Below are 26,836 nucleotides of genomic sequence, written 5' to 3' on the forward strand. Positions count from 1 at the left end.
GTGGGGGTGTTGCTGCGACGCTACAGCGGTCTTTACGGTGCAGAGAGGTAGTGGGGGTCCTCCCGGCAGCAGCTCGGGCAGCCCAGGAGCGTTTGCCGGGATCTGATCATGTGACTTTCAATATGGCGGCGGCCTTGGCTCCTTGCAGGAAGGGGTGGAGCCTGATCTCAGACTCTGCTCCGGTTGAGGATACAGCGAGGACTGCGGTCGCAGTTACCGAAGGCTTATCATGGAGACGAACGGGTTGGGGTGAGTTCTCTGCACCACGCCGGATGGCCAGTCTTCCAACTCAGGAATATGTCCCTATACCCCTTTCCCAGCCTGGAGAGCTCCCAATCTGACTCCAGTCTCTGGAATCCTGAGTCCTCCACCCATGGATTCCCGAGACTTTTACTGAGGGTTTGTCGCTAGGCCTTTCTAATCCTCAGTTAGGATCCGTATTTTGAGACCGTCTATTCTGATTCCTCATTCACTGTCCCCAGCTTGGGGACTTAAACAGCTTCCGAGCTAGCCCATTGATACCCCCCGTTCCTGACATTTATGGCCCAAAGACCCCGATTAATTCTTACTGGACTTTCATTCTGCCCTTCCCCCAGTCTCTTTGAGCTTGGGGAAGTTGGGACTGTCTGGGAGATAGAGGCCCCAGCGCGGGCCCTTCTAGTCTTGTGCACTATCTGATAGGCAAGGAGGAGGCAGAATGGGTGGGGAGTCCCACTTAGGAGCTGGCCTGGATGAGGCAGATAGTGTGGTGCAATGAATCTGCCTTAAGAACCTGGGCCTTCCCCAACCCCTGGCCTAGCTTACTGACACCTACCACCTCCCCCCATTCTGATCTCCAGATCCCAGGGTTTTCCAGAGCTGAAGAATGACACGTTCCTGCGAGCAGCCTGGGGAGAAGACACAGACTACACTCCAGTTTGGTGCATGCGGCAGGCAGGCCGCTACTTACCAGGTCTGGAGGCTAAGTGAAACTCTGGAGGGTGAAAAGTTTTTGAGGGGAAGGGGAGGGATCCAGAGGTTACTCAGCCCTCGAGCCCTGCATTTCCTCTTCCATTTGCAGAGTTTAAGGAAACTCGGGCTGCCCAGGACTTTTTCAGCACCTGTCGCTCCCCAGAGGCCTGCTGTGAATTGACTTTGCAGGTGAGGCCTCCACAGAAAAGGGAGGGATATATGCCCTCAGCTTGCCTCCTAGTAACCTGTTTTCTATTCCCTACAGCCACTTCGTCGCTTCCCTCTGGATGCTGCCATCATCTTCTCCGACATCCTTGTTGTACCCCAGGTACCTGCTCAAACCTGATGGGTAAGAAAGGGTAAAGATAGTCAAGGCTCAAAATAAGCACTTAATCCTCACTGGACAGAGGGAAGACCTTGGGCTGAAAGATGGAGTGTGGCCAAGTTTCATTCTCCTTTTTTTCCTTCTTGGCATGGGCTGAACAGAGCCTTTCCTCCTAGAGTTACAGGTTGGGAATCCAGATATTTTCTTTCCCTCCAGGCACTAGGTATGGAGGTGACTATGGTGCCTGGCAAAGGGCCCAGCTTCCCAGAGCCATTAAGAGAAGAACGGGACTTAGAACGCCTCCGGGATCCAGCAGCAGTGGCCTCTGAACTAGGCTATGTGTTCCAGGCCATCACCCTCACCCGACAACGGCTGGCTGGGCGTGTGCCACTGATTGGCTTTGCTGGTGCCCCGGTAATGTGGAACAGGGCAGGGACTTGGGCATGGGGAAAACACTGGCAGGTCTGGTGTAGACAAGGGAAGGAAGTATCAGCCTGGCTTCTACACCTGTGATATTCTCTTTGTATTCTTTTGCAGTGGACTCTGATGACATACATGATTGAGGGTGGTAGCTCAAGCACCATGGCTCAGGCCAAGCGTTGGCTTTACCAGAAACCACAGGCTAGTCACCAGCTGCTTCGAATCCTCACTGATGCTCTGGTCCCATATCTGGTGGGACAAGTGGCTGCTGGTGCTCAGGTGGGTCCTGAGGGAGAGAAATAGGTTGGGCTCTAGAAGGATGAGAAGTAACAGAGTTCCCTACACTTGAGAGGGTAGGTGTGTTAATAATGCCAGGCAGGAAAGAAGCTTGGCTTGCAATGATCTGGCTGAAACAGCTAGGTCCACCTTGTCATTGACATTGGCAATGCTATCTGTGTTCAAAGACCAAAGCTAGCACTGGGATCTGGAGATGGCAAAACTTTTTGAATGGAATTGGATTTATAGGCTTAGGCAGTATGAGGATCCAAGATCACTAGGGGAAAATTGAGACACTTTGTGTGTGTGGGGCTTGAGATACTTCGTGTTTGTATGTTATGTATTTCTCTTTACTAACCCCCAACTGTAGGCGTTGCAGCTCTTTGAGTCCCATGCAGGGCACCTTGGCCCACAGCTCTTCAATAAGTTTGCCCTACCCTATGTCCGTGATGTGGCCAAGCGAGTGAAGGCCAGGCTGCAGGAGGCAGGCCTGGCACCAGTGCCTATGGTAAGGATGGAGGGTGAAGAAATGAAGGTGGGCCTGTGGAACTTTCAGGGTATGTCCTGCATGGGCTGAAGTGACCACTAGAGGGCAGCAGAGGTGCAGCCAAGATAAGTTAGTGGGCATAGCAAGGCCCTGTGTAGCTTCAGAAATCTGTCCTTTCCTTCAGATCATCTTTGCTAAAGATGGACATTTTGCCCTGGAGGAGCTGGCCCAAGCTGGCTACGAGGTGGTTGGGCTTGACTGGACAGTGGCCCCAGAGAAAGCCCGGTGAGTGATAGAGGGTGTGGTGGAGAGGGTACAGTTGCCCTATGTGCAGTCACCAGAACTTGGCACTGACTCTGCTTTCAGGGAGCGTGTGGGGAAGATGGTGACCTTACAGGGCAACCTGGACCCCTGTGCTCTGTATGCATCTGAGGTAACCAGAGTCCCTATGTGTGAGTTTGTGTACTCCCATGGTTTTGATGGTTGTGGATATGGTCATATTATTGTGTCTTTATTGTATGTTTGTTTCTCTACACATACACCATGTGAGCTCGAGGAAAGCAAAAGTTTCTTTTTATAGTTGTCTGGCCTGTACTAAGTATCAAGTAAACTGTTTTGAATTAATGACTGAATGAGTAACACTGAGTAGGAGCATGCCTATGAGTATGTGTCATGATTATGTATAGGGAGTACAGGGGCTTGCTGGCCCCCTGTAGTGAGTGCCTTGTTGGTCCTCCAGGAGGAGATCGGACGGCTGGTGCAGAAGATGCTGGACGACTTTGGGCCACAGCGTTATATTGCCAACCTGGGCCATGGACTCTACCCTGATATGGACCCAGAACACGTGGGGGCCTTTGTGGATGCCGTGCATAAATACTCCCGTCTGCTTCGACAGAACTGAGCGTACACATTCACCCTCAACTACCACTAACAAAGATGATGTTTCTAGAAGAATAAAAATTCTAGAGTTGGAGTTTAGCATATGGTTTCATGTGTGGAAGATCTTTGCCCTTACCCTCAGTTCCTTCTTAGCCTCTGCTGCTTCCATGGGGCCCCTTTCTGCATCTTCTCCAAGTTACAGGAGCTCAGGTATCAATGAGTATATATTGTAGGACTTACTGTCAGGACCTCAACACCATCCTGCTCTCAGCTCTCGGAGCCTGAGGGCTACGTGGGGTTAGGTAAAACTTCCTAGCAGCTAGAGCTATTACATTTGCAGAGAAATGGGGTCTCCATAGTATACAAGGCTGAACTGATAGGGATTTGTGTCTGGGGATGGTGGGGAGTATAGATCAGAGTGGCATAGAAATTGCCAGGATATTTTAGAGAGGCCTGTTCAGGAAAATAGTATCTAGGTGAGCTGGGAGAAGGTGAGAGGCCTTCAGCTTTGATACCAAAAGATGGGGGGAAGACATAAAGACTCCAAGCTAGGATGCTTAGGATTAAAGACTTATTTAGACTTGCATTTTTGAGGTGAGGAGGCCTCTGAGGCCAAAAAAGCCCTATGGCACACAGCGTTGCTCTGCATTCTTTTCTGAGCATACCATCTAATTTTCTTAGGACCTTGGTATTTCTGCCCAACATAGTGGTACCTACTTCCTGGGACAAGGTCTGAGGTGCCTGTGAGCTCTGGAGAGGGGTGTGGTGTGGCAGGAAATTCTTCATTTGTCATTTCACATCTCCTTAGACCATTAGGGACCCATTGCTCTATAGGCCCAATCAATTCCCTGTCCCAGCCTGGGGCAGAGCAAGAGAGAAAGAGAAGGACCCCATTTATTGAGAGAACACAATTCTAATTTTAGAAAAATGATATTTTCTGTGATCCATGATTTATTCATACAAAAGCACTGTGAGTTCACACACTTGCTATAAAACGGCAATTGTGATACAGAAATGGGAGTGGCTTTTTTTTTTTTTTTTAAAGCAGCCTGTTGGGCTGAGAGGTTGTGGAGGCCCACGGCTGGATAGTTAGACTTAAATAGCCACAAACAGCAAAAATGACTTACTGGTTAGTTTTGAGGAAAAGAAAAACTGACATAGTTTGTCAAAGAAAGGAACATAAAGCAGACAAAGAGGTCCTTAGTCCACACTCTAGCTATACCACCCCTTCCCTATTACACCCCACCCCTACTTGGGAACTAAAACATGAAACAGTAAACACCAAGACACTGGCATCCAAATGACTCTTCTGAAAGCCCCTGCTACCTCCTATAATAATTCCAGGCTGAGCACAGGAGCGAAGAAGGTAGAAGGAACATGATACACCAGAGGTCAGCTAGGGCTAAGACAGGCATTACCTGCTAGGGGTAGAAACTACTCAGAAAGGGAAAGGCCAAATGCATTCCAGCCCCAGCCTCCAGACCAGTGACTAGTGGGCAGGCAGAGGAAGCTTGAGGTAGAAAGGCAAGGGAAGAAAGCAAGTACCGGGCAAGAAGAACTGGAGCTGGAGGAGTCACTCTTAGGGTAAAGGGAGACTGGTACTTAGGAGCTTGCTGAGAAAAATGGTGAATAAGGGAGCCAAGGTGATGGGGAACGTGTTTAGCTGGTGAGAGATGAAGAATAGGAAAGAGATCTGGCAAAAAAGCGACACATTCATGCAGATTCTCAAATTTACAGACGTACATGTCAAAATATACACACACATATAAAGACAAACCAAAGAAGAACAAGCATACACACAAACATGTTTATGCACATGCATCCATGTGTGCCCCCCACTAAACATGCATTGACAAACATGAACACATAACACACGAGTATGTGTTCTTACGTGTTCACGAATGTGTATACCCTCACACAGAAACCCACAGTCCAGCACACAGACACGTACTCACACAGACACAGCCCTGACACAGACACACTTAAGTATATGTGCAAGACAGGTATGCACAGATACATCTATGCACACAGACACATATACTTAGTCATACAGATACACACACATACATAGAGATAAAACCAGATACTCTCAACAGAAGCTGACCACAGTAGATGAATATTATGAGCTCAGTGGCCTCCCAAACCATCACCCTCCCCCCGCACTTATTTCTCAGGAGCTCAACAGGCTCCTGTGTGTGGCAGGAGCAAGAGCTTCACTGTCCCTGTGGCTTTATGAGGCAAGAGTCTAAGTCCAGTCCTGGCTCTGCCCCTCTCCCACCACTGGGCTACAGATGCCCTATGTCTGCAGGCTGGGGTTTCTGCATAGACTAGACCTGGGATTTTTTCTAACTGGCCATTGTTCTCCCTGCCAATCCACTCTTCCACTGCAAACTGTATATATTCTGCAAGGGAAACCTGAGAAATGGTTGTGTCTCCTCAGAAAACAAGACTATCTTCCCACCCATAACTACTTCAAGTACCCATCAAATTAGAACCAGAATTATAAATAGTTACAATTTTACAATGTAATTGGCAACACATATACTATACTATTTACAGTACCATAAATGCTTCTGTTTCTCTGGTTAAGCAATCCCTGAGACGGAACAGTGTTCTGTGTTTGCCAAGGGAGAGGGGGCCAATGCCCAGGACACGCAGGATATAGGGGCGTGAGGTGGCCTGTTGTGGGATTTCTGATCGATCTGCAGGGCCCAGCTCCTTCAGGAACAGTGGGCTGTAGTGAGAACCTTGCCAAGGAAGGCATATTGGCTAGAGTTGGACTCTCCCATGCTTAGCCCTGTGGTGCTTTGGCTTTAGCCACAAGTGCTCAGAGTCCTCTCAGGGTGGACAAATGTTTCAGTGTCCTTGGCCTGACCTGGTACCTGGGAGCCCAGGCTGCCCTGGCAGTCAACTGTCTACTTTCTCAGCCAAAGCGCTCTCGCACCAGCAGCATCAGCTTCTTCTTGCCTTTGTAGATTTGTTTGAGGTTGTCGATGAATTGGGCAAACTGTAGGTGGCCATCCTGGGGCAGCAGGAAGGTCTCCCGAGCCTTGCTCAGAAACTCAATGAACTCTCCGTAGTGGCGAGGGCTTATGTGTGTCAGGCGTGAGTGTGTAGTGTTGATATAGGCATTGATGGTGGCATCCAGCAACTGGCGCAGTGGAGCTTTGTCGGTGGACATGAGCTTTCCTGAGCTGCGGCGGCCTGGGATGCCAGCCAGGCCAGGTGCAGTCACTGTACAGCGCCGCAAGATGTCTGAAAGCACTGTGGCACAGTGCACGCTCTTCACCACTAGGGGAATGAGGGCGGCCAGCTCATTTTTGCCCAGAGAGTGGCTGAGGGCACAGGCCCAGAGCACATCATTGATGGCTGGATGGGTATCCTGGTTGTAGGCCAGGTTGAGATGGCTCATGGCCAGTGAGGCCAACTTGAAGGCACGTAGCGGATAGCCACGGAGCTCCATGTAGCGGGCAATGGTGAACAGTTGTGAATGGGTCATGCCACCAGTGGCAGCATCAATGGCAATCTGGTAGGCTGCCTCAAAGGCGATGTGGTCTTTCTCACAGAGCGTGAGGGCTGACAGGGCACAGCTCTGGGGATCCTTCATGGCACACTGCAGGGCCAGTGTGCGAGCACAACTAGCCAGCTCCTCCCGCTGGGGATAGTCAAGACTGAGGCGCAGGATGGTGGTGTGGGATACAGCTGTGGCGGCCACAATGCTAGTAGCTTCAGTGGGGGTGAAGAGTGTGTACCAGCTCTGCAAAATGCTTACCAGGGCCCGCACACCTGTCAAGGAGAGCCGGAGCTCAGCCATGGCCATCTGGGTCCCAAACCAGGGCTGCCCAGATTACCACCTGGGGGCAGAACTTGGCCCACAGAGATGAGTTCTCCCTCCTCCTCAGCAGCCTTGAGATGATCTGAGGCAAACCAGAGAGCATCCCAGGTGGCCAGACCTTGTTTAGGGTCTCTTCCCATCCCTTCCTTCCCCAAGTCAGAGGGTTGAAGATTTCTGCAGGTGCTCTCAGCCCCTCCCATGGATGGAGCAGCAGAGCCTGTGGTCTACCTGCCCCCAGGCAGGGGTTGCAGATCTACCTGGGGGTTTAGCTGAAGTGGAGCCTTTCAGGGTAGAGTCTTATCTTGGGACTTTGGGTTCTAGGTGGTGCTGAGACTCCAAGTTGTTTGGGGTTTTTCAGAAGCATAGACAGACGGACCAAACCACTGGGCCAAGCACCTCCCAAGGGTGCACTTGTATACTGGTGATGAAAATTCAACCTCTCAAACATGTCTCTGATTGGAGGGCCAAAGTGCTGCTGACATCAGGGTATGGTCCAAGCAGTGAGGGCAGAGCCTGGGCTAGCTAAACAAAGGCTATCTTTCCTACCAGCAGCCCCATTTTTCCCCAGACCACCAGTAATAGGAATATGAGAACTCTGAGGATTCTGTCTTGTTCTATGAGTAGAGCCTAGGAACTCCTTTCCCCTGGGAGTTAGAGGGAGGTGGGAGACTCACCCACTTCTGTAGCACATGTCACCAACCACCGCACCATTTCCCGGCGCCTCCAGTTAAGAGTTGATAAGGTCATCCTCATCACCTGGGCAAAAAAGAGGCATTTCCACATAATTGTTAGGACTTCTTCATCCCCACTTCCCCCTGCCATTCATTTACACAAGTATTTACTGGTGCTTTAAGCAGCCATCTCTCTCCTGATAAGTACAGACAGGTTCGTTTAATTTCTGTCCACCCCTCCCACCAATCAGGTAGAACGCTTTTCTGATGACCTGTAACAAATAAAGTCCTTATTATCACACCTTGCTTGACTTGACTTGGAAGGATGGGGGGTGGGTGGGGAGAAAATGAGAGCCCTGTGGAGCCTAAAGCTACATTGCTTCTGTCCTTAACTTCAAAATGGAGCTGAAAAAAACAAACAAACAAACAAACAAACAAACAAAAAAAACAAAATGGAGCTGAATTTACAGAGTCCTTACCTAGAGGCCTAGCCGACAAGTTGTGTTCTGGGGACACAGAAAGAACCAGGCTTGGCTGGTTCAGGCCCAGGGCCTCTGGGATCTTATCTTCTACTAATGATAATTCCCTAGACCAGAAGCCTAAAGCAGGAATGACCCACTCCTCCTTCATACCTGTAACCCCAGCTCCAGGGCCACATTGAGCAGGGTGCTGTCAGTACTACTGTCAGTGGGAGTGGCAATCTTGAATGCATCTTGGGCCAGTTTGAAGATGAGAGAGGAAGAATGGATGTGCTTCTGTATTGCTTCCAGAATCGTTCGGAGCCTCAGAGTGTCCCCTATAGGTGCAGAGACAAAGGGCAGTGACAGGTCTTCTTTAAAGCCTCCCTGAACGGTCCACTGATCACATAGGTACTAGCTGAACTGGCTACTATCAATTCACTGAATGCTTCTGAATGCAACCATCCCTTCTGGGCAGACAAGCTCTGTCTCCACTAAACCCATTGGAGATTGCTTCCTTCACCAGGCACCCACATGAATTCACTTCTCTCCACCTTTTCATTTTCCTCTACCCTTCACCTTCTTCCCTCAGACTCCTTAAGTCCCAGAAATAATTTTTATGAACACTTGACTTTTGAGAGCTAATTACAGAGGACATAGGAAGCCACACTATTATCAAAAAAGTATGCTAATCCCATTGATTGCCTCCCACTGCAGCTTCCTAGAACAAAAAGGAGCTGGGCTACCACTTCCCATTCAGCAGGCAAGGATTCTATACAAAGTACTAGTGCACAGAGTTAAACATATCACTGGAAGGGCATGTATACTATATGAAGTGAAGGTCACTGTATGAAGGTAATATATGAAAGACTGGTGTATTTTATGAAGGGATAAAATGGAAAGATAGAACAAAAAGTAGGTCTTCTTTGACAAAGAGGTATAGTGATAAGAGTATATAGGCTTTGGAATGAAATGCATTGGGAATTGAACCTAGTTTAGCCATTTACTAATTCAGTTTCTTCATCTATAAAATAGAAACAAACTTTAGGGCTGTAAAAATTATAGATAACATATATAGTTAATATTCTATGATCCTACTTTTGTAAATAAAGATAAATAGCAACGTGTGTGTATGGTGTATGAGTGCATATACATGGTCAGAAAATCTCCAGGAATATTTATACCAATGTCTTAGCAGTAGTTATCTTTTGATGTCAGAATTATGGGAGAGATTACCTTTATTCTTCTATCATCTTTAAAAACAATTTTTAAAATTAATAGACTTCATGTTATTTATGTTTTTTTTTAAATTTTTTTTTATTTATTTATGATAGTCACAGAGAGAGAGAGAGAGAGGCAGAGACACAGGCAGAGGGAGAAGCAGGCTCCATGCACCAGGAGCCCGATGTGGGATTCGATCCCGGGTCTCCAGGATCGCGCCCTGGGCCAAAGGCAGGCGCCAAACCGCTGCGCCACTCAGGGATCCCTGTTATTTATGTTTTAAAAGATTTATTTGGGGGAGAGGGGCAAAGGCAGAGGGAGAGTCGCAAGCAGACTGCACTGAGTGCGGAGCCTGACATGGGGCCACATCCCACAACCCTGAGATCATGGTCTGAGCTGAAACCAAGAGCTGGACACTCAACTAACTGAACCACCCAGCTACCCCAGACTTCATATTTTTTAAGTAGTTGTAGGTTTACAGAAAGTTGAGCAGACAGTACAGAAAGTTCTTATATACCCTGTCCCCACTTCCAGTTTCCCCTATTATTATTATTATTATTTTTAATTTCACCATCTGCTGAGCAGCCCATGCAGAAGGAGGTATTTTTTAGGACTACAGAGAGAGGCTGAGACATAGCAGAGGGAGCCTGATGTGGGACTTGATCCCAGGACCCCGGATCATGACCTGAGCCAAAGGCAGATGCTCAACCACTGAGCCACTTGGACGCCCCATCCCCTATTATTAAGGTCTTACATTAACGTGGTACATTTGATTAACCAACACTGACATATTATTATTAACTGAAGACCACAGTTTACATTAGGGTCCACTGTGTTATGTAGTTCTATGGTTTTTTAAAAATTATTTATTTATTTATGATAGTCACACACACACACGCACACACACACACACAGAGAGGCAGAGACACAGGCAGAGGGAGAAGCAGGCTCCATGCACCGGGAGCCCGATGTGGGATTCGATCCCAGGTCTCCAGGATTGCGCCCTGGGCCAAAGGCAGGCGCTAAACCGCTGTGCCACTCAGGGATCCCAAGTTCTATGGGTTTTAATAAAGGCATGGCATGGTATTATGGACCCATCATTATTGTACAGCATAGATGGATTGCTTTCAATATCTCTTGTGCCTCCTTCTTCATGTCTCTCCTCATTCCCTCTAAGAATACTGATATTTTTATTGTCTCTATAATTTTGCCTTTTCCACAATGTCATACACTTGGAATCACAGTATGTAACCTTTCAGACTGGCTTCCTTCACCAAGCAATATACATTTAAGGTCGCTCCATGTTTTTTTAAAAATCTCGATAGCTAAAAAAAAAAAAAAAAAAAAAAAAAAAAAAAAATCTCGATAGCTCATTTCTTTTTATTGGGAAATAATATTGCATTGTATGAGATGTACCACAGTTTTTTAAAAATTAAATTTAATTAACATATACTGTATTACTAGTTTCAGAGGTAGAACTTAGCGATTCATCAGTTACGTACCACACCCAGTCCTCAAAAGTGCCCTCCACAGTTGTTTATCCAATAACCTTTGGAAGGACATCTTGGTTGCTTCTAGTTTTTGGCAGTTACAAATATAGCTGCTATAAACATTTGTGCGCGAGTTTTTGTGTGGACATGAGTTTTCAACTCATTTGGTAAAATACCTAGGAGCACGATGGTAAGCCTATGTTTAGCTTTGTAAAAAAACTGCCAAACTTTCTTCTTTGAAAGTGGCTGCACCTTTTGCATTCCTACAAGCAGTGAGAGTTCCTGTTGCTCCATATCCTTACCAGTATTTGATGTCAATATTTTGGATTTTAGCCATTCTAATAGGTATGTAATGGTATCTCCTTTCTGTTTTAATTTTCATTTTCCTAATGACATATTAAGTAACTTGTTGGGAATCTGGCTATGATTGTATTAAAGCTACAGAGCAAGCTAGGAAGAACTAATGTAATAATATTGAGTATTCCTATCTATGGACATGGAAATTCTGTTTATTTAGATCTTTGATTTCTTTCATCAAAGTTTTTTTTTAAAAGATTTATTTATTCACGAGAGACACAGACTGAGAGAGAGAGACGCAGAGACATAGGCAGAGGGAGAAGTACAGGGAGCCTCTTCACAGGGAGCCTAATGTGGGACTCAATCCTGGATCCCAGGATCATGACCTGAGCTGAAGGCAGGCGCCCAACTGCTGAGCCACCCAGGCGTCCCTCATCAAAGTTTTATAGTTTCCCTCATATAGATCTTATATATATTTTGTTAGATTTACTGAGTACTTTTTTAGAGGGTGCTAACGTAAATGTATTTTTTTTAAAGATTTTATTTATTCATGAGAGACACAGGGATAGGCAGAAGGAGAAGCAGGCTTCCTGCAGGGAGCCTAATATGGGACTTGATCCCAGGACCCTGGGATCACTACCTGAGCCAAAGGCAGATGCTCAACCACTGAGCTACCCAGGTGCCCCTAAATATATTGTTATTTTTATTTTATTTTTTAAAGATTTATTTATTCATGATAGACATACACACACACACACACACACACACACACACACACAGAGAGAGGCAGAGACGCAGGAGGAGGGAGAAGCAGGCTCCATGCCAGGAGCCAGACGCGGGACTCGATCCCGGGACTCCAGGAACGTGCCCTGGGCCAAAGGCAGGTGCTAAACTGCCGAGCCACCCAGGGATCCCCAATATATTGTTTTTAATTTCAAATTTCAATTGCTCATTGCTAGTATATAGGGAAGCAACTGACATACAATATCAATAAAAGTCAACTGCATTCCTATATTCATGTTTTTGCCTACATACATATCTATTTATTTAAAGATGTTTCTTTTCTAAAACTGCAGTATAGTTGACCCACAATGTTACATGTTACAGTTTCAGGTGTACAACATAGTGATACAACTCTGTAAATTATGCTATGCTCACAAGTGTAGTGACCATCTGTTACCAAACAATGCTATTAGAACATGAGCGACTATATTCCCTATGTTGTACCTTTCATCCCTGTGACATGTTCATTCCATAACTGGAAGCGTGTATCTCCCACTCCCCTTTACCCATCTCGCCCATTCCCTTGCTTCTCTCCCTGCTGGCAACCACCAGTTTCTTTTCTGTATTTAGGGGTCTGCTTCTGCTTTTTGTTTATTCATTTGTTTTTTAGATTCTACATATAAGTGAAATCATATGGTAGACTTTTGTTTATACAGATTTTAAATTTTGCATGAAATCTTTAATTCTTAAAGTCAATAATCTATAGGCTACAAACTAGGATGTTTTATGGGAACAGGTTCAAAGTATGCAATATGTGGAATACTTTTTAAAAAAAAGTTTTTAGAAAACAATAATTTTTTATGTATTGACCTTGTATCTTGCAACCTTGTTAGAGTCACTTATTCTAGTATTTTGTTGTTGTTGATTAAAACTTTCTTTATAGACAATCATCTCATTTGCATACAAAGGCAGTTTTATTTCTTCCTTCCTTATCTATACACCTCTTATTTCCTTTCTTGTCTTACTGCATTAGCCAGGACTTCCAATATGATACTGAATAGGAGTGAGTGGGAAGGAACATTCTTATCTTATTACTGATTTTCAGGGGAAAGTATCTAGTTTCTCTCCACTGAGTATGATGATAGCTATAGGTTCTTTGTAGATATTCTTTATAAAGTTGAGTTGGTTCTCTTCTATTCCTGGTTTGCTAAGTTGTTGTTGTTTTTTTTTTATTTTTTATTTATTTATTTATGATAGTCATACAGAGAGAGAGAGAGAGAGAGAGAGAGAGAGAGAGAGAGAGGCAGAGACACAGGCAGAGGGAGAAGCAGGCTCCACGCACCGGGAGCCCGACGTGGGATTCGATCCCGGGTCTCCAGGATCGTGCCCTGGGCCAAAGGCAGGCGCCAAACCGCTGCGCCACCCAGGGATCCCTAAGTTGTTGTTTTTAAATCATGAATAGATGTTGGATTTTGTCAAATATTTTTCTTGCATATATTGATATATAACCTTTCTTCTCTAATCTGTTGATGTGATGGGTTACATTAATTGATTTTCTTTTTTAAGATTTTATTTATTTATTCATGAGAGACACAGAGAAAGAGGCAGAGACATTGATAGAGGGAGAAGTGGGCTCCTCACAGGGAGCCCAAAGCAGGACTCGATCCCCGGACCGGGATCACCCCTGAGCTGAAGTCAGATGCTCAACCACTGAGCCACCCAGGTGTCCCCATTAATTGATTTTCAAGTGCTGAATCAGTCTGGCATATCCCATTTTGTCATGATATAGAATTCTTTTTTACTTTGTTGGATTCACTTTGCTAATATTTTGTTGAGGATTTTTGTACTTATATTCATGAGTGATACTGGTGTGCAGTTTTCCTTTCTTGTATTGTCTTTATCTGGTTTTGGTATTAGAGTAATGCTGGCCTCATAAGATGAGGTAGGTGTTCTCTCTGCTTCTATTTTCTAGAACAGATTTTAGACAGTTTGTATAGTTTATTCTTTAAATATTTGATGGAATTTGATTTATTTCTCCATATTTAAGTTTTGGTGGATTGTGTTTTTCAAGGAATTGGTTCATCATTGAAGATATCAAATTTGTGGAAATACAGCTGTTCATAATTTTCCATTTATGATATTAGTAATTTATGTCTTCTCTTTTCTTGGTTAGTCTGGCTAGGTGTTTATCAATTTTATTGATCTTTTCAAAGAAGTACCTTTTGCTTTCATTGAGTTTTCTGCATTTTTTTCCTATTTTCAATCTCATTGATTTTTTTCTTTAGTTTTTATTATTTCTTTTCTTCTGCTGGCTTTAAGCTTACATTGTTCTTCTTTAGTTTTCTAACATGGAAGCTTAGATTATTGATTTTATTTTATCCCCCTCCCAGCTTTACTGAGATATAAAACATTGTGTAAGTTTAAGGCATACAGTGTGATTTGATATACATATTACAAATGATTATCACAATAAGGTTAATTAACACATTCATCACCTCTCATCATTTTCTGTATGTGTGTGTGTGTCTATGGTGAGAACATTTATTTTCTTAAGGGAGACAAACCATAAGAGACTTAATAATAGGAAACAGAGTCGCTGGAGAGGAAGGGGGTAAGGGGATATGATAACTGGGTGATGGACATTAAAGAGGACACGTGATCTAATGAGCACTGGGTATTTTGTAAGACTGATGAGTCACTGACCTCTACCTCTGAAACCGACAGTAATTATATGTTAATTGAATTGCAATAAAATAAAAAAATAAAATTTATTCTCTTAGCAGATTTCAAGAATACAACACAGTACTGTTAACTACAATCATTGTGTCACACATTATATTCCAAGAACTATTTAATTGTAACAGAAAATCTGTACCTTTTAGCCAAAATCTTCCCATTTCTCCCAGCCCTCAGGCCCTGGCAACCACCAATCTACTCACTGTTTTTATGAGTTTGGCATTTTTAGATTCCACATATAATTGAGACCATCCCATATTTGTCTTTTTCTGATTTATATATATACAGTGAAAACTAAACACAATGCCCTCAGGAGCATGTGTCATAAATGGCTGTGTTTTCTTTCTTTTTATGGCTGAATAAACTCCTCTGTGTATGTGTGCACACTATACTTTATTTATCCATTGTTGGACACTTAGGTTGTTTCCAAATCTTGGCTATTGTGAATAATGCTGCAATGCAATCAATACAGGGGTGTAGATAACTCTTTTGAGATAGTGATTTCATTTCCTTTGGATATACATTTGGAAGGATTGCTGGACCATATATGATAGTTCTACTTTAAATTTTTGAGGATGCTCCATGCTGTCTTCAAAAGTAGCTATACCAATTTGCATTTCTACAAACACCGCATTAGGTTTCCTTTTTCTCCATATCCTTGCCAACACTAGCTCTCTCTCTCTTTTTTAATAATAACCATTCTAACAGGTGTGAGGTGATAGATTATTGATTTTAAATTTTCTTTCTTTTCTAACATATGCATTTAATGCTATAAATTTCTTTCCAAGCTGTTTTTGCTATATCCCATGTATTTTGATCACTTGTATTTTAACTTCCATTTAGTTCAAAATATTAAAAAATTTCTCGAGATTTCTTCGACCTACATGCAATTTATTTACTTATTTTTAAGATTTTATTTATTTATTCATGAGAGACACAGAAAGAGAGAGGCAGAGACTTAGGCAGAGGGAGAAGCAGGCTCCATGCAGGGAACCCAACGCGGGACTCAATCCCGGGTCTCCAAGGTCACGCCCCATGCTGAAGGCGGTGCTAAACCGCTGAGCCACCGGGGCTGCCCAACCTACATGCAATTTAGAAGTATGTTGTTTAACCTTCATGTTTTTGGGATTTTTCCAGTTATCCTTCTGTTATTGATTTCTAGTTTAATTCCACTGTGGTCTGAGAGCATACTTTGTATAATTTCTTTCAAATTACTTAGGTGTGTTTTATGGTCCAGAATGTGATCTGTCTTGGTGAATGTTCCACGCGAGCTTGAGAAGAATGTGCATGCTGTTGTTATTTGATGAAGTATTATATAAATGTAAATTGGATCCAGTTCATGGATATTGCTATTTAGTTCAAGTATATCCTTACTAATTTTCTGCCTCCTGGATTTGTCAATTACTGATAGAAGGATGTTGAATCCTCCAACTACAATAGATTTGTCTATTTCGCCTTGCTCAGTTTTTACCTCACACATTTTGGTGTTCTTTTGTTAAATACACATTAAGGATTATTATGTCTTCTGGAGAACTGACCCCTTTTATCACTAAGGAATAATCCTCTTTATCTCTGTAATTTTCCATGTTTTTTTTTTTTTTTTTATTTATGATAGTTACAGAGAGAGAGAGAGAGGCAGAAACACAGGCAGAGAGAGAAGCAGGCTCCATGCACCGGGAGCCCGACGTGGGATTCGATCCCGGGTCTCCAGGATCGCGCCCTGGGCCAAAGGCAGGCGCCAAACCGCTGCGCCACCCAGGGATCCCAATTTTCCATGTTTTGATGTTGTCTTGTCTTAAATTTATACAGGCACTCAAGCTTTCTTTTGATTTGTGTTAGCATGGTATACCTTTCTCCATGTTTTGTTGTTGTTGAACTCTGACTGTGTTTAAGAAATATTTTTAAAGATGAAAAAAACAGGGCAGCCCCGGTGGCACAGTGGTTTAGCGCCGCCTGCAACCTAGGGCGTGATCCTGGAGACCCTGGATCGAGTCCTACGTCAGGCTCTCTTGCATGGTGCCTCCTTCTCCCTCTGCCTGTGTCTCTGGTGATCTCTCTCTGTCTCTATGAATAAATAAATAAAAAACAATCTTAAAAAAAATAAAGATGAAAAAAACAGACTGGCTAAACTACCATGCATGCTTTCCTGGGACAGTATCTTTCCCAGACTCTTCCTGCTTTCAGTGCAGCTAGTCTGGCAGTAGGCTATAGGGTGTGGAAAGTGAGGGCCAGGGTGCTGACACTCTTTGTTTGTTTAAAGCCCTGGCCTCTGTTTTTTCTTTTAAGAGAGAGAGAGTGCACAAGTGAGGGGAGGATTAAAGAGAGAGAATCTCAAGCAGGCTCCGTGCCCAGCACAGAGCTTGATGCAGGGCTTGATCCCAAGACCCTGAGATCCTGACCTGAGCTGAAATCAAGAGTCAGATCCTTAACTGACTGAGCCACTCAGGTGCTCCGGGCCTCTGTTTGAAAGGCAAAGCATATAAGTTCAGTCACAGAGAAATTAAATATCTGCCTAAACGTACTGGGATAAAGATGAAGCCTAGTGATGTTCAGTGTTTGTCCATAGGGCCTATTTGCTTGTTCTAGCACTCTTTACCAGTTTATTAATTTATCTATCTATCTAATTTGAGGTAAATATATATAATAAAACTTGCTATTTTAACCATTTTAAGTGTACAACTGAATGGTTCTAGTCACATTCAAAATGTTGTGTAAATATTACCACTATTTGTAAAACTTTAATCACCCCGGACAGAAGCCCCAGGTAAAACTCTACTTTCTGTCTTTAGTAATTTATCTGTTGTAGCTATTTCATACAAATGTAATCATATAATATTTATCATTTTGTATCTGGATTATTTCACTTAGCATGTCTTCAAGGTTCCCTCAAGTTGTAGCATGTTATCATAATGCCATTTCTTTTTATGATTTAATATCCATTTGTGTGTGTGTGTGTGTATATATATATATATACACATATACATACATACATATATATATATATATATATATATATTTTTTTTTTACTTATCCATTCTTATGTTGAAAGATACTTCAGTTGTTTCCAACCTTTGGCTGTTATGAATAATGCGGCAATGAACGTTGATGTGTAAGTATCTTTTAAATCCCTCTTTTCAACTGTTTTGGATGTATACCTAGAAGTAGAATAATTGGGTGATATGGTAATTCTATTTAAAATTTTCAGGAGCGGGCCGCTTAGCTGGCTCAATCAGTGGAGCCTGTGACTCTTGCTCCTGGAGTCATGAATTCAGGCCCCACACTGGGTCTAGAGCTTACATTAAAAAAAAGAAAAAAGTAAAATTTTCAGGAACTGTTTTCCAACAGCAGCTGTTGGAATGTTTGACATCCCAATTTCTCCACATCTTTGCCAACACTTGTTTTATTATTTTTTATAATAGCCATCCTAGTGGATGTAAGTAGTATCCCATTGTGGTTTTGATTTGTATTTCCTTAATGACTAATGATGTTGAGTATGTTTTCATTTGCTTATTACTTATATATCATCTTTGAAAAAATGTTTAAGTCTTGCATATTTTTAAATTGGGTTGTCTATGAGAGACTCCTAACTCTGGGAAACGAACTAGGGGTGGTGGAAGGGGAGGTGGGCGGGGGGTGGGGGTGACTGGGTGACGGGCACTGAGGGGGGGCACTTGATGGGATGAGCACTGGGTGTTATTCTATATGTTGGCAAATTGAACACCAATAAAAAATAAATTTATAAAAAAATTGGGTTGTCTTTTTGTTGTTGGGTTGTAATTCTTTATATTATTTATTAAGCCTTTATCAGAAATAAAAAATTTACACATAGTTTCTTCCATCCTGCAGGTTGTCTTTTTTTACTTTCTTGACAACATTATTTAAGTTTTTAATTTCTTTATGGGCAGCCCCAGTGGCCCAGTGGTTCAGTGCCGCCTTCAGCCTAGGGCGTGATCCTGGAGACCCAGGATCGAGTCCCGTGTCGGGCTCCCTGCATGGAGCCTGCTTCTCCCTCTGCCTGTGTCTCTGCCTCTCTCTCTCTCTGTCTCTCATGAATAAATAAATAAAATCTTTTTTTTAAATAAAAGTTTTTAATTTTTTAAAACATTTTACTTTTAAGTCACCTCTACACACAATGTAGAGGCGCTTGAACTTACAACCCTGAGATCAAGAGTCACATGCTCCACCAATCAAGCCAGCCAGGCACCCCCAAAAGCTTTTAATTTTGATGAGGTCCAATTAATTTTTTTCCTTTGCTGTTCATAGTTTGATGTCATATCTCTTTTTTTAAAGATTTTATTTATTTATTCATGAGAGACACACAGAGAGAGGCAGAGACACAGGCAGAGGAAGAAGCAGGCTCCATGCAGGGAGCCCGATATGGGACTTGATCTCCAAGATCACGCTCTGGGCTGAAGGCGGCGCTAAACCGTTGAGCCACCTGGGCTGCCCTTGATGTCATATCTAAGATCCCACTGACAAGTCTGAGGTCATAAAGATTTATCCCTACATTTCCTTGTATGAAGTTTATGGCTTTAGCTCTTATATTTAGGTCATTGATCCCTCCCTTTACTTATTTATTTATTTATTTCCCCTCACAGTTACATTTATTCACACCACAGAGGACACAACACACCTATAAGTGTATGGCGGGGCTCCATGTTCCCGGGTAAGAGAGTGTGCTGAGATTTACAGCCAAACTGACGTTCCATCTGATATGTACTCTGAGCTGGCCATGAACAGGGGCAGGACTCGAAGCTTTCAAAGCTTTACTTCTTTTATCAGCACTCCTGATTTTATAAATGATGATGCTTATTAACCCCATTCCTAACTAAATCTCATGGTAAGCTTGGGTATAGTAGGGCTTCATGGGGATCCAAAGATTTTTAACAAGGTTTTGAAGCATCTCAGTGCAAGACCCCCAGCTCAGGCTGCTGTGACACCCACTACCAATGACTTGGAAGGGTCACCCTGTGTCTTTATATTTAAACTGGGTTTCTCGTAGACAGCGTATAATTAAGCCTTCAGTTTTTTGTTTTAAATTTGCTGTCAGTCTCTGTCTTTTAAAGATTTGTATTTTTATTAAAGATTTATGCATTTGAGAGAGAGAGAACATTCCAGTGTCAGGAGGGGCAGAGGGAGAGCAAAATAACTCTCAAGCAGGCTCCCCAACTGAGCACAGAGCCTGATGCAGGGCTTGATCCAAGACCCCAACATCATGACCCTAGCTGAAACCAAGAGTTGGATGCTCAACTGACTGAGTCACCCAGCACCCCAGTCTGTCTTTAATTGTCGTATTTAGACCATTATATAGTTGGATTAACATCTACCATATTTGTCATCTGTTTTCTATTCATTACACTTGTTCTTTTTTTAAATCTCTTCCCTTTTTGGCCATCTGGCTTACACTGAGCATTCTTTTTAATGATTTATTTTTTTCTTCTTATCAATTATACTTCTCTTAAAAATTATTTTAGTGTTTGCCCTAGTATACATTTACAATAAATCTAAGTTTATTTTCAAATAACTATACCATTTAATAAGGTACCTTATAATAGTATTCTCAATTTTTCCTTTCCTTCTGTAACATCATTGCTGTCATTCATTTCATTATCTTTTTTTTTTTTCATTTCATTATCTTAAGCTATAATCACCCAATATATTGTGTCTATACATTGCTATTATTAAATTTCTATTTTTATTTTTTTTAAGATTTTATTTATTTGAGGGAGAGAGAGAGAAAGAGAGCAAGCATGAATAGGGGTTGGAGTAGAGGGAGAAGGAGAAGCAAGCTCCCAGCTGCTTGAGCTGACTGAGCCTGATGCAGGGCTCAATCCTGGGATCCTGGGATCGTGACCTGAGCCGCAGGCAGATGCTTAACCAACTGAGCCACTCAAGCCCTAAATTTTTTAAACAGATTTTTAAGATATTTATTTATTTATTTATTTTTAGAGAGGGATGGAGGGAAGGAGGCAGAGAGAGTGAAAATAAGAATCTTAAGCAGGTTCATGTCCAGCTTGGAGCCAGATGTGTGGCTCCGATCTCACTACCCTGAGATCATGACCTGTGCCAAAATCAAGAGTTTGATGCTTAAGTGATTGAGTCACCTAGGCATCCCTAAGATTTTATTTTATTTTTAAAGATTTATTTATTTATTCATGAGACACACACACACACACACACACACACACACACAGAGACATAGGCAGAGGGAGAAGCAGGCTCCCCTCAGGGATCCTGATGTGGGACTTGATCCTGGATCCCAGGATCATGCCCTGAGCTGAAGGCAGATGCTCAACCGCTGAGGCTTCCAGGTGTCCCCTTAAGATTTTATTTTTAAGTAGTCTCTATACCCAACATGGGGCTCAAACTTACAGAACAGAGATCAAGAGTCACATGCTCTATCAGCTGAGCCAGCCAGGCACCCCTGCTATTATTATTTTAAACAAGCAGTTATCTATTAGCTCAACTAAGAATTTAAAATACCCAAAGGTTTTATTTTACCTTCATTTATTTCTTCTCTAATACTCTTCCCTTCTTTTGTAGATCTGAGTTTCACATCTGTATAATTTTCTTTTTTTTAAAAAAAGATTTTATTTATTTATTCATAGAGATGCAGAGAGAGAGAGAGAGAGGCAGAGACACAGGCAAAGGGAGAAGCAGGCTCCATGCAGGGAGCCCGATGTGGAACTTGATCCTGGGTCTCCAGGATCACGCCCTGGGCTGCAGGCGGCGCTAAACCGCTGCGCCACCAGGGCTGCCCAATTTTCCTTTTTTCTGAAGGACTTCTTGCAAAGCAAGTTACTCAGTTTTTGATTCCCTCAGTTTTTGTCTGAGAAAGTCTTTATTTCTCCTTTACTTTTGGAGGGTAATTTATTTGGATACTGAATTCTAGGTTGGTGGTTTTTTCTTTCCAATACCTTATATATATTTCACTTCACTCTCTCTTGCTTGCATGGTTTGTATAGTGGTGTAATTCTTATCCTTATTTCTCTATAGGTAAGGTGGTTTTGTTCTCTGGCTTCTTTCAGGATTTCTCTGTCTTTGGTTTCCTGCAGTTTGAATAGGATATGTTTAGAAGAAAATTTTTTGGTGTTCATACTTCTTGGTCTTCTTGGTCTTCCTGGATCTGTGTTCTGGTGTCTGTCACTAATTTTGGAAAATTCTCTGCCATTACTACTTCAAATATTTCTTCTGTTCCTTTCTTTCTTCTCCTTCTGGTAGTCCCATCATATATATGCTAGATATCTTTTTTAATTGTCCCGAAGTTCTCAGTATTCTATTCTAGGTACCCCCATCCCACCATTCTTTTTTTCTCTTTGCATTTCAATTTAAGGAGTTTCTATTGACAGTTATAATTTTAAAAATTGGAAATATTCATATGGTTCAATGTTGAAAAGATACAAAAGGTAAATAACCAAAAATTCTTTCTCCCCCCTCACCCCTGACCCTCATTCACCCACTTCTAACCCTATATGCAATCAATAGTATGGGTTTTTAAAAATTTCCTTCCAGGGGATCCCTGGGTGGCTGGGCGGTTTAGCGCCTGCCTTTGGCCCAGGGCGCGATCCTGGAGTCCCGGGATCAAGTCCCGCGTCGGGCTCCCGGCATGGAGCCTGCTTCTCCCTCCTCTTGTGTGTCTCTGCTTCTCTCTCTCTTTCTCTCTCTCATGAATAAATAAATAAATCTTTAAAAAAAAATAAAATTTCCTTCTAGGATATTTGATGGATATAAGAAAATAGATTATCTAGTTCCACTCCTTAAAAAAGCCCTCATAAACAGTAGCCTAGTATACAAAGATTCACATGTTATTTTTCCCCCCACATATCTTGGAGATTCTTCCACATTAGCACATAAAAAGCTCCTTTTCTTTTAAATGGCTGCACAGTATTCCATTTATGGATGTACAGATCCACAACTCCTTATTCAAAACCCTTGGTGTTTTGGAATTCAGCACTTTTTTAACAGAAAGATAATTTATGCACACATTATACATAATCCTTGCAGTAGGCTTGGGGCAAGACCCTATAATTAAATACACTGTGAATAAAAAAATATTCACACTAGTTGGGATGAAGAGCAAAATCAGTTTTGTTATTCATCACTACAGCTGTAAACTGAGAAATGAAATGGTGTGATACAGATCACAAATACTTCGTATTCTTTATTTTTAAGAAAATATTCAATAAAATATTTTGTAAAACCAAACTAAATATCTCTATATATACATGCAACAAATATTTGCTACATTTCATTTCTTGAGGATCTAGGTCAAAAGGTTTCATCAAGTTTATTATTATTGTTACCAAGGATCAGAATTAGATATTTAATGATGGGCCAGGAATGGAATTCTTTAATGATAAAGCAACACTACAATAGATGATCTTTAAAAATCTAGGGTAATGTATCTTATTAATATGGTTTTCTAGATAGTCAGTTTCTTTAATTAAGTAAGCAGCCACACCCTCAACACTGATAAATGCATATTATTCAAGCTCAATTAAATGCTCATGCATTTCCCCTGTACTACCTATGGAGATTTTTTCCCATCTGTTGTATCTCACCACTGTCATCACTACTAGTCTCATGCTTACTTAACATGAAACCAATGTTAACACTACTGTAGCAATTTTTCTATCTTGCAAGGAATGTACAATAAATACTTTTATTCAGAATTTTTTTGATATCAGATTGCTCTACCTCAGTGCTTCTACAACCGTAATGATCATAAAATCATCTTGAGAATTTGTTTAAATATATATTCTTGAGCTACACCCACGGAGATTCTTTCAGGGGGTCTGGAAATTTGCATTTCTAACAAGCCTCCAGGTGATGCTGATGCTGCTTGTCCACTGACCACACTTTGAGTAGCAAGATTCTGACTTATTTAGACTTCCAGTGAGTAAAGTTTTAGTGTAAGTAATAAAACTATATATATCGTCTCATTAATGTCACAAAATCCTTCCAAGTCTTTATCTATAGGTTTACTTTCAAACATTATTGTAAGCCAAAGTCTCTGCCAAATCAATCATTCTGAGCACCAGCAACTGTGTAAATGGCATCATTATGGCTTGATCAAGCTTCTGTAATAACTTTTTAAAGAAATCTTGGAAATTAACTGCTGCTAAGCATAGAGTATGAAAAACGTATTTATATTTGCTCCTCATTGGGAGTGAAATTTCTTGGTCATAAGTTCAGGAGGGGTATGTGTGGAATGGTGGCAGTCCAGGAATAGTATATGGTTTTCTTCCAGTCCAGGTTCTGTGCAACAAGTTCCTATCATTGGTACAAAGTATTGAGTCCGTTAGAAAAATCTCTTACTTATGCTTCTTTTTTTTTTGTTTACACCCTAACAAATAAATTGTGAACAACTTTTGAAACATCTTGGATATTGGCTGTTTCTCTAACTTTACCTGTCTGGTGCACTGACATATCCTGGGACTTTCAAGCTGTGCTTAAAACCTTTTGCTTATTAATCATTATTAGTTTTTTTTTAAAAAAAAGAATACAGGCTAGAACAGAACTGTTTCATCAGCATTGTATACATGTTTGGTACTAAGGTTTTTATTAAAAGTTATCTTAACAGGGGATCCCTGGGTGGCTCAGCAGTTTAGCGCTGCCTTCGGCCCAGGGCGTGATTCTGGAGACCCAGGGTTGAGTCCCATATCAGGCTCCCTTGCATGGAGCCTGCTTGTCCCTCTGCCTGTGTCTCTGCCTCTTTCTCCCTCTCTCTGTGTATCTCATAAATAAATAAAAATCTTTAATAAAAAATTATCTTAACAAATTTATCAAAATAATTTTTACTTCATGATAAATAGAAGCTTCTTCATCATAGATATTAAGATATTTTATACCATGATGCTTCCTAAATTTCTGCAGCCAGTCCTGATATTTTATACTCACCTTAAATATGTTCAGTCCTTCATGACATATTCTAGCTTTTTTCATGACCAAAAATCAGTCAGTGGCATAGTCACACTGCTTCATTGTTGAATCTATTCAAGCATGGTCATGTCAACATCTTCATTTTTTGCCCTCTGAAAAATATTCTGTTCTTCATTAGGCCTGGGTATTGTTGTCCTGGTAAAACTTCAACACTTTGTCTATTTTTTTCAAGTCACATGTGTTAATTCCCAAACCCTATTCTTTGGTAATATGCCTCACAGACATACCTAATCAAGCTTCTACACTAACTCTGTTTTCTGCGCTACTAAAATAGATGCTTTCATTTCATAGCTACTAAATAGATGCTTTCATTTCTTCTTATTCTTATCTTCAATTTTCTGGACATTTTACAGGACAATTGAACTCAAGTGGACAAAATGACAACACAAACAAAGAAGGCAATACAGTATCAGTGAACAGCAAAGATGTATGTGACTAAGAGTGTTGAACAACTAATGCCTAATGTCAGCAGAGGTCAGGTTTTGCTGTGTTGGTGTATTCATCATTTTCACATTGATTTATCTGTATCTTTTACCTTTTCCATAAAGAGCATATATTTTTGGGGCAATAAGATATAACATAAAATTAATTTTAATAAAAAATACCTTAAAATATCTAGTTTTCTGGTATCAGAAAAATGCTCATAACCCATGCTAGCTAGTATTTCATTATAGCTTCTTAGGGGCTTATTTTCATTCTTTTTGTGGTGAAAGCTATATAGCTAATAGGGAAGTATGTGAGTTTGAAAACCTGAGAGTCACTCTGGGTTGCCTCTTCTGGAAATATCACAAACTTTCATATCTGTAAAGAGATTTACAGCTCTAAGTCATGACTTCACTGGACTTCCAGTGGCCCTGGAGAGGCTGATAGGATCACTGACAATGAATCCCATTTTATAGATTTTAAACCTGAGGCTTGCAAAGATGAAGTGACTGTTTCATATGGAAGGTTAGATTTAGAAATTACCTTAAAGATGATTTCATTTTATGTACTAAGCATCCCACATTAGTGACAAAAGCAAAATTCTGCCTTGGGCCTGGGTGCTCATTTTAATGAGAGCAAAGTGAGGATCGCTATCACTCTAAGTAGTCAAGAATAGCTTTTCTTTTTCAGGAGACTGCAGACCAAGCCCCTAGCAGGCCATGACTGGGCCAGCATAGTGGGGGTACTGGAGCCTAAGGTCTATCTATGCTCACCTTTGGCAGCAGTCAGCATGGTGGAGGCCAGTTCACATTGCTGTGATTCCAAGTGTCCAAGCGTGAACCAGCGAGGGTAACGGCTGGGCACCATAGACACCATATGGTGAGGGTGAGAAGTGTCGCCTGTAGAAGTTGAGTTTTCTAGAACAGGTAACCTAGAAGACCCAGGGAGAGTCATCAGCCACCATCCAGACTCCTGACATTGAGCCACCTTAGAGAAGTTTGTTCTTTGCTGGGGAGGAACTGGGCAGGAAAGGATTAACTAAGAACTTTAAAGGCTGTTTTTTTATTTGTTTGTTTGTTTTAATGTAGGCTCCATACTCAGGATGGAGCCCAACACAGGGCTTGAATTGATGATCCTGAGATCAAGATCTGAGCTGAGATCAAGAGTTGGACACCTAACTGACTAAGCCACCCAGGCACTCTGAGCTTTAAGGGTTTTAAAACCTAGAGTACTATATTGTATGTAAGGTGAGTGCCTTGGCACTTGCAGAACTCAAGCTGAATACTCCTTACTGCAAATAGATTTGAAAGGCATTCAAAAGCCCTATGATTACTTTTTAAAGTATAAGAAATATATGCCAAGGAAGCCTCAGCAATCCCCTTCCGGTTGAAGTGAAGAACTCTCTTAGCCTTCTGATCTAACTAAAATTCTTCTGTATAGTCTGCTGCATCCTAGAGGTCTACCTGCCTGATCCAAAGACCCCATTCTAGTTTTTTGGAAACTGGATGCCTATAGCTCATTGTTCTCAAGTCCTGGTATAGAAATAATTATTTTTATTTCCTCCAGATGCATCTGGTGACCTATGCCTGGGAACCATGACTCATTTGAGCTACAGAAGGGCTCAAACCTATTCTCAAGCTGCCTATTGGGCCCCAGAACAAAGATACTCAGGTCTTGGGTGCTCCATATCTATTAAAAACTC

At 42.0% G+C, this 26,836-nt stretch overlaps 2 protein-coding genes and 1 pseudogene across 2 annotated transcripts in view; 1 reads left to right on the forward strand and 2 right to left on the reverse strand.

Moving 5' to 3' along the window:
• The first annotated feature begins 129 nt into the window (after positions 1-129).
• On the forward strand, positions 130-3,437 carry UROD (uroporphyrinogen decarboxylase). Its single transcript, XM_041738516.1, has 10 exons — positions 130-249; positions 840-952; positions 1,061-1,140; positions 1,217-1,279; positions 1,493-1,690; positions 1,814-1,975; positions 2,343-2,480; positions 2,644-2,744; positions 2,826-2,892; positions 3,199-3,437. The coding sequence occupies exons 1-10, from the start codon at positions 230-232 to the stop codon at positions 3,358-3,360; spliced, it is 1,104 nt and encodes a 367-aa protein (XP_041594450.1). The 5' UTR covers positions 130-229; the 3' UTR covers positions 3,361-3,437.
• Positions 3,438-4,252: 815 nt separating this feature from the next.
• The window catches only part of ZSWIM5 (zinc finger SWIM-type containing 5), a 194,543-nt gene continuing 171,959 nt past the window's right edge, over positions 4,253-26,836 (reverse strand). The window contains exons 11-14 of the mRNA XM_041738512.1: positions 25,908-26,065; positions 8,477-8,640; positions 7,848-7,929; positions 4,253-7,124 (exon numbers count right to left, since the gene is read on the reverse strand). Of these exons, the coding sequence (XP_041594446.1) occupies positions 6,262-7,124; positions 7,848-7,929; positions 8,477-8,640; positions 25,908-26,065 (1,267 nt within the window). The 3' untranslated portion in view covers positions 4,253-6,261. The remainder of the gene's footprint in view (positions 7,125-7,847; positions 7,930-8,476; positions 8,641-25,907; positions 26,066-26,836) is intronic.
• On the reverse strand, positions 19,403-19,672 carry LOC121481361 (annotated as a pseudogene).

The sequence above is a fragment of the Vulpes lagopus genome, chromosome 23, assembly GCF_018345385.1.
Source record: "Vulpes lagopus strain Blue_001 chromosome 23, ASM1834538v1, whole genome shotgun sequence".
Lineage (NCBI taxonomy): Eukaryota > Metazoa > Chordata > Mammalia > Carnivora > Canidae > Vulpes > Vulpes lagopus.